This window comes from Jaculus jaculus, chromosome 8 (assembly GCF_020740685.1).
Source record: "Jaculus jaculus isolate mJacJac1 chromosome 8, mJacJac1.mat.Y.cur, whole genome shotgun sequence".
Lineage (NCBI taxonomy): Eukaryota > Metazoa > Chordata > Mammalia > Rodentia > Dipodidae > Jaculus > Jaculus jaculus.
This window is the reverse complement of record NC_059109.1, coordinates 35,528,943-35,536,774: the sequence shown is the minus strand read 5'-3', so window position 1 is coordinate 35,536,774 and position 7,832 is coordinate 35,528,943. Positions and strand designations below refer to the sequence as shown.

The 7,832-nt window shown below is 46.4% G+C and overlaps 1 protein-coding gene and 1 long non-coding RNA gene across 3 annotated transcripts; one reads left to right on the top strand and one right to left on the bottom strand.

Annotated features, from left to right (window-relative positions):
- Positions 1-919: 919 nt before the first annotated feature.
- LOC123462915 lies at positions 920-4,915 on the bottom strand. The gene is made up of 2 exons (XR_006638556.1): positions 4,801-4,915; positions 920-1,328 (listed from the first exon to the last, which is right to left on the bottom strand). It is a non-coding gene; the product is annotated as an uncharacterized LOC123462915 (long non-coding RNA).
- Positions 4,479-7,790, top strand: Gjd2 (gap junction protein delta 2). 2 transcript variants are annotated; one of them, XM_045157213.1, is made up of 3 exons: positions 4,479-4,839; positions 5,641-5,713; positions 6,700-7,790. In XM_045157213.1, exons 2-3 carry the CDS (start codon positions 5,643-5,645, stop codon positions 7,592-7,594), a joined length of 966 nt encoding a protein of 321 aa, XP_045013148.1. In that variant the 5' UTR covers positions 4,479-4,839; positions 5,641-5,642; the 3' UTR covers positions 7,595-7,790. The 2 variants fall into 2 exon arrangements, with proteins under 2 accessions (XP_045013148.1, XP_004668260.1); XM_004668203.2 differs by lacking the exon at positions 4,479-4,839 and having other exon boundaries at positions 5,138-5,713.
- Positions 7,791-7,832: the final 42 nt, after the last annotated feature.

Sequence of the window (7,832 nt, the reverse complement as noted above, 5' to 3'; positions counted from 1 at the left end):
GGGAATCACGACTTGACATAAATAGGAAAGATTATGTGTCAGCAGGGCTGATTTGATTCTTAATGGAGTGTTAATTTATTTGCTGTGATTTCACACATCTGCTTTGGCCACAATGCTATATTACATTAATCCCTAAGATATTACTGCACAAAGGTATATTCTCTATATACAAGGTGGGTAAGGAATGGGGAATCTGTACATGTGATTGTTTTTAAAGGAATACATACTCTATTCAAAGGGCTAGTAGGCAGAAGACAGTAGATTTGTCCATCATTTGGAACAGTGTCTTGGGGCTGAAACATAATTTGGAATTCAGTCTTGAAGGCAACAAGCTCTGGAGAGTCCTAGATCATAAGCCATCCACCATTTTAGAAATAGCTATGATTGGCATGCTGTACAACTTTATTTCCTTTTGAGGTATTATTCTATAAATTTTGTCTAAAATGCAAAAATAAACACTTCCCTAAACATTTGACCTGAGATTTAAACTTTGGGAATGAGATACAAGGAGGAGGTAGTTTCATTTCCCATTTAGGTTGTTTAAGTCTCAGAAGACAGGTTGGGTTTGCCCCTTCAGCAGACAGTTCGATGCTTTTGATAGGAAACAGATGGGATAGGCCATCAGGGAGATGAAGCTCAGCTAATCCTAGCTGTTTATGAATGAAATGTGGAAGACTTTAACACGGAGACCAATCTCAAATCGAATGGAATCCCTTTCCTGTGACACACATCCCAGAAGACTGAAGATTCCAATACTTCCCAGGAGAGATGTGTCCCAAGGCTGAGATCAGCTTTCCAAGGTCGCCTCCCTGATGCTGCAGCCTGAGTTTCTAGGCTCAGTAGCATTTCCTAGGGTAGTTTAGCATATGTTGGGACCACAGTAGGGAGAGAAGAATGAAACAGAGAGCAACAAACAGTGTTGACTGGTAGTAGCAAGGCTTTTTACTGAAGAGACCTGACTGCTCCAGTGTGCAGAGACTTTCTCACAGCCAAAGGAGACCCCTTCTCCTCTGTCTTAAATGTCACATATCACCATAGGGGAGAATTGAGATCACTTTCACTCTGAATATGGAGTTCTCTCAGGTCAAGAGAACTCGATGGTCTGAGTCGCTCTGTTATTCCATCAACAAATGCTTGATTTCCATGATGCTGAAGATGCTTTGGAAAACATTGTGAGGTGAGATAGAAAGCACATCATCTCTTCCCTCAAGAACTTCTGGGCAGTGTCCAGTAAATTAGAGGTCATTCTTACAACATTCATAATGTTTCTAGGTGGTTTCACTTACCAAGTATTTGAAGTTGCAATGTTAAAAAGTTTACCTTGGAATCTGTGGTTGAGAAAAGAATGAAGTTTTAAGCACATATAGAGATAAGAGCAGGCCAGTCACACCTACATAGTAAATGAAATCATTGGTAGTAACACATGCTTAAATTGGAGTATTCAACTTATCAGGAGGATCAGAAGTCCAAGGTCATTCTCCTTTATCTAATGAGTTCCAGACCAGCCTGGGATACATGGCTTTGCAGTTTTTTTCTGCTTGGTTAATGGAAGTTGTTATTTGTTAAGACATGGATCTGCAAAGTTTTTAATCAAAGAATAGTTTCCTATTGATGCCTGCAGGTCACTATATCCCCAGGATCAAAAACACTTCAACTGTCTTTTCTTTCCTCAAATGTCACATTCTTCATTATTTTAAATTACCCAAGTCTTATTCTCAAGGATTCTTAATATCATTTCCTTCAGAGCATTTTCCTTTACTTTTTGTACACTAAAGACACTGAGAAAAGCCCTCTGAGATAAGAAGTACATCCTCTGCTCTCCAAGAACATATGGTCCAGTAAAATAGAGGTCAGGTAGAGTGACTGCCATTCTTACAATAAATACCGAGGTCCAGTTAGGTTTTGCCTACCAAGCCATCTCAACTCTGGGCTTGGTTTAATATCTATGAAGAAATGGGATGAGAATTATGGATTTCTAGGAAATGCTATCAGAGCAAGAGCTTGTTAATAACTCAGAAATTACTTCACTTCCATAGGTTTTCATCTGGTACACTTGACATGGGGACTGTTTATTTTTTCATAAACATATGCAGATGGTCCAATATACACTAAACTTAATTCTATGAGTTCTATTGTTTTTCATCTGAAAGGGGTGCTTTCATTTGTGAAATGAACTTTAATAGCTAGTGGAAAGAACTTACCAATTGACTTAAGTGGGCATCTTCAATCAGAGGGAATGGAAACAGTCAGAATCTAATAAGATGAAATAATGCCCCGAGGAAACTCAGAGATGCCCAGCCATACACGGGACGTCTCAGATTTAATGCTGCTTAATTAGGAGAAATTATTAATTAAAAATAGAGTGGGCTCAAATGAGGAAAAGAAACAGCATGCATAAAACATCTTACAGATGATTAAAAAAATAAAATAGTTAATAGTTGGTTATTTTCTACTTTTGGTAGTCTCAGTTTTGGAGCAAGATCTGAATTTTCTTTTTGCATGTTATTTCTATAGCTTTTTCAGGAAAATTTGAATTTGTTTTTTAGATGTTACTTCTATACCTCTTGCACATTTTTCTTTTTTATTTATTATTATTATTTTATTCTTTTTGTTTTTTTTGAGGTAGGGTCACACTCGAGCCCAGGCTGACCTAGAGTTCACTCTGTAGTCTCAGGTTGGCCTCAAACTCACCACGACTCTTCCACCTCTACCTCCCAAGTGCTGGGATTAAAAGCGGGCACCACCACACCTGGCTTGCACATTTTTCTTGATAGACTTTTAGCCTTTTAAAATAAAAAGGGCTTTGAATTTTAATATAATCAAGTTTAAAATTGCTAAATATTTCAATTTTTTGTTCCACAACAGTCTATAAGCTTAGATTATAACACAGGAATTAGGTTTTAGGTTTTTAAATGTTTATTGCAGTATAATTGATAACTAAATTTTAAATAAAATAGTTTTCAAAGTATGATGGTGACAATGTTTTTGTAACCTTCAACACAAACTATTTAGTCCAACAGATATATTAAAAATCTATCTATCTATATATTTTTTGTTAAAAAATATTTTTAAAACTCTTTATATATATTTTGTGAGTTTATGTGCCAATGTTGTAAACATGTGTTCATATACTGAATCCATAATGCCATATTAAATGGATCTCAAAATATTAAACTGACTGATAATTCAGTCACAGCCTAGTGCTTGAAAGTTGCAGCATAAGAACATTTAAAGTATATTTCCTGCAAATTGTCTTTAGGGTTCCTGTAAGGATTTGGAAAGGCCTAAGGACAGAATATGATTTTGAGTTGTGCAGCTTATTTTGGGCACTTAAAGACATTAAACAGATCATTTTGACACTTTTTCATTCATTTCGTCTAAATACTCTTTACTCCAAAAGTGTCCATCAGAGAAGGAGGACATATAATGACCCACAGCAACAAGATGAGAGGCTGCAAAAACAGGCCAGATTTGAGATATGGGATCCCTATTCCATCTGTTAACCAACTGAGAATAAGAGTTTCATTTACCTGTACTCATACTTCTTTGCAGACAGGGCAGAATCAGCCCAGCTCTCACTCTAATGCCTCCTTCACACCCTACACCTTTCTTCATTTTTATCGGACTCTCCTTTTTTCCCCTTCCTCGACAGAAAAGCTGCTCCTTAGGGCTAAAAATGTCCCCTTCAACGCCAGGTGTGATGACACACACCTTTCACCACAGCATTTAGGAAGCAGAGGTAGGAGGCCACCCTGAGACTACTTGGTGAATTCCCCAGGTCAGCCTGGGCTAGAGAGAGAGAGAGACCCTACTTCTAAAATAAATAAATGTGTCCACCCTAGGAGTGTCCTGGGTTCAGTGACCCATTCCCGTGGTGCTGAAGCTTTGGTGGTGTCTGTTAGCATTCATGCAGGAAGGGACTGTGCTCCCTGGTTTCCAGTCCACACCCTTCACCCCTTTCTCAGTCCCAAAGTCACCAGGGCCCATCTGAAAGCACATCAGATGTGGCTTATGTAATAGGTGCTATGATCCCTCTAAGTAACTAAGGCTGCATGATACACCCAAGACCAGTTCGTAACCCTTCACAGTTTTCTTTTTAAAAGGATGACGACCCCTTACCCATTGTGCTTTTGGTGCATTTCTACGAAACATTCCCAAATTGAGTGTGCCCTGAAACTGACCCTGAACTAATTAGCATTTTCCTGCAGTTGTTTCGATTTTCCAGCGACCAATTAAGTTGCTCTAGAAGGAACTGACAAAATGTGAATTTGAACATTGAATTCAGAATCTGTTCTTTATGTGGGAGGGGGAGCAAAAGCTGGGTAAGAAAGTGGGGATGGGTGAGACTCGCTGGATCTACTTAAATTGCGATTGGACCTCTCTGGACCTGGGGGGGGGCACCCCTCCTTCTCTCAGTAGTAAAGTCCAAATAAAAGTGGAGCATCTGAGGGCTGTGCTCAAGAAAGCGACACCTCTGAGCAGGGCCTCTGCACTGGCTCCCCGCTGGCACCAGTTTGACAGTACACTTCGTACCCAGACCCTAATGCTCAGAGGTAGCTGATTCAGCCTTCCGCGCACACCGATTCTCTTTAGACCTTCCTTATACCCCAGCATCGCATCCACCCACCCTAGGGAGGCTCAGACCCTCCGCGGTGGCACAAGCTTCTAGCTGTCCTCTCCAGGAGGAAGATGTAAAGCCTCCCTCCCCCAGCCAGCCTCTCCGTCTAGATGAGGAGCGGGAAGGTGAGGGACGCCGCGGAGAGTACAGACTAGCTCCCTCCTCACATCCTCCCCACTCACCCGGGCAGACTGCTCCTCCTGCGGGACACTGGCGGCCAGGTGAGGTTACCTGGGCGCCCCACAAGCCCCAAGGGACGCTGCAGTCCTTCCTTTCCAGCGCGGCCCAGGACTCCGGCCCGGGTCCCCCACCCCTCCACCCCGCCCCGCGCGCCCGCGGCCCCTGGGGCTCCCCGCGCAGCGCCTGCCGCCTGCCGCGCTGGCTCCCCTCCGCAGACCCGGCGTGACGCAGGCGGAGACTACTTAAGCGCGGATTAGAGGCGGCGGCCGCGGATTCCCCAGCCCCGCAGCCCGCTGCCTCTGCGCACTGCGCTGCGCTGCGCCCCGGCCCGCCGCACCCGCTGCAGCGCCCGAGCCCGGGCTACCCGGGAAGCGACTGGTGCGGAGGGTCACCGCCAAGACACCCCCAAAGACCCCAGCCGGCCGAGAGCGGCGCGCAGAGCCCGCGCTCCTTCTCTCCCACTCTCCATCCCTCCCTCCCGCGGCAGGAGCGCGCGGACCTGCACGCCGCCAGCCGCGCCCCGCCCCTCGCCCGGGCAACTGCGGCGGGATCCACAGCTGACCCCCCCTCCCCCGGACGGCCCGAGGTTCGTGCCTGCTCTCTCTTGCACCGCGCCAGCGACCCTATCGGTCGGTCCACACGCGTGGATTTCTGCCTCCACTCCCTTCTTTTAAGTACAATAAAAGGGGGAGGGGGCTCTGGCGGATTTTTGAACATTTTGCTTGCTGCTTTAATTGGGGGGCAATTGGCTCCCAGTTGGGAGGTGCGGCCCCGGGGAGGGGCCAGGAGCAGGAACGTGCCCATTACTGCCCAGTCTTTGTCTGCTGCCTCCGGATGCACAGCGATGGGGGAATGGACCATCTTGGAGAGGCTGCTGGAAGCCGCGGTGCAGCAGCACTCCACTATGATCGGGAGGTAAGGGCGCCAAGCCAGCCTTCAGCGGGCCGTCGGGCAGCCCCCCCTCCCGGGATTACCTTCTCCCATCCCTAGAGACCCCTCAGATTCCCCCCCCCCCAGCCCATCCTCTGCCTCCTCCCCATGCGCCTGTGTTGCCAGTGTTGAGGGATTACCCAGTGCCCAGTGACGCCCCCTCCTCCAGCTCTCCCACACCTCTGAAGCACCACGGGTGTAGGGGGGAGGTTTCCGCTCTGCCCTCTTCATCAGAAAATGAGTTGCTGGCTCAGTCCTGGTCCCCCACTCTCCAGAGTCAGCACCAATCTCCATCCGGTTCTTTAAATAGAATCTACAAGGAAGGCAGAATGTATTTGGACAGAGAAGGGCAAGTGGGGAGATGGACTTGCTCATCATAGCAGACGCCTCATTTCTCAGCAAATATTGTTTAAGCCAAACTGATTTACCTGGTCAAATTGGTGGTGTCAGGGATCCACACAAACAGTTGTCATTTTTTTGTGGGTCTATATCTATGTCAATATCTGCAGCTATGTGCCCATATGTATAGGAATTTGTATTCATAGACATCGTATGAAGAATTCATTTCTATAATTATGTTGAGACTAGGATTACTAGTGTAGCCCTACACATGCCCTGGGGGTAAACCTTGAGCCAAGCACAGCCAGTGCAGGATTCTGCATGCATTTGCCATAGTAAAAGCGTGTTTAGACTCTCTATACATTCTGGATAGAGATGCAATCTATATATTTCAGACAATTGGATCTGGATTGACCAGCGTATGGAGATGTGCACTTGGGATTTTTTTTTTTTTATAGGATGAAGTGTTCCCAGCTTAAAAACAGCAAGGCAGAAAAAGGAGTAGCGAAATTGCTTCCCAGTTCAGTACCATGTAGGGGTGGACAGCTCCCCACCAAAGGAAAGGAGAGAGGGCTCCTGTGAGTGACTTAGCCTATGAGAACCTCTCTCTCCCTGCCTCTTCCTCTGCTCAGGATCCTGTTGACTGTGGTGGTGATCTTCCGGATCCTCATTGTGGCCATTGTGGGGGAGACGGTGTACGATGATGAGCAGACCATGTTTGTGTGCAACACCCTGCAGCCCGGCTGTAACCAGGCCTGCTATGACCGCGCCTTCCCCATCTCCCATATCCGATACTGGGTCTTCCAGATCATAATGGTGTGCACCCCCAGCTTGTGCTTCATCACCTACTCTGTGCACCAGTCTGCCAAGCAGCGGGAACGTCGATACTCTACTGTCTTCCTAGCCCTGGACAGGGATCCCTCGGAGTCTATAGGAGGTCCTGGAGGCACTGGGGGTGGAGGCAGTGGTGGGGGTAAACGAGAAGATAAGAAGTTGCAAAATGCCATTGTCAATGGGGTGCTACAGAATACAGAAAACACCAGCAAGGAGATGGAGCCAGATTGCTTAGAGGTTAAGGAGCTGACACCACACCCATCAGGGCTGCGCACCGCAGCAAGATCCAAGCTCCGAAGACAGGAAGGCATCTCTCGCTTCTACATTATACAAGTGGTGTTCCGAAATGCCCTGGAGATTGGGTTTCTGGTGGGCCAGTACTTTCTCTATGGTTTCAGTGTCCCTGGGTTGTATGAGTGCAACCGCTACCCTTGCATCAAGGAGGTGGAATGTTATGTGTCCCGGCCCACTGAGAAAACCGTCTTTCTAGTGTTCATGTTTGCTGTGAGTGGCATCTGTGTGGTGCTCAACCTGGCAGAACTTAACCATCTGGGATGGCGCAAAATCAAACTGGCAGTTAGAGGGGCTCAGGCCAAGAGGAAGTCAGTCTATGAGATAAGAAACAAAGACCTGCCCCGGGTCAGTGTTCCCAACTTTGGAAGGACCCAGTCCAGCGACTCTGCCTATGTGTGAGAAAGAGGCAGGTTTTAGAGAAGCCTGTTATGTGGCAAGTCACCTCAAGGCAGAGGACTGCTTCAGGGTGATATCTGTGCTCTCATGTCTGTGGCTCTCATCATGAAGATGCAGAATACAGATGGTTGAAAGAAGATCTAGTATCAACAGAAGAGAAGAAAAAAAATAAAATTGTTATCACATGTCACACCACTGGTTCCATAGAAACAAGCGGGCAGTGATGAGATGGACAGGTTGG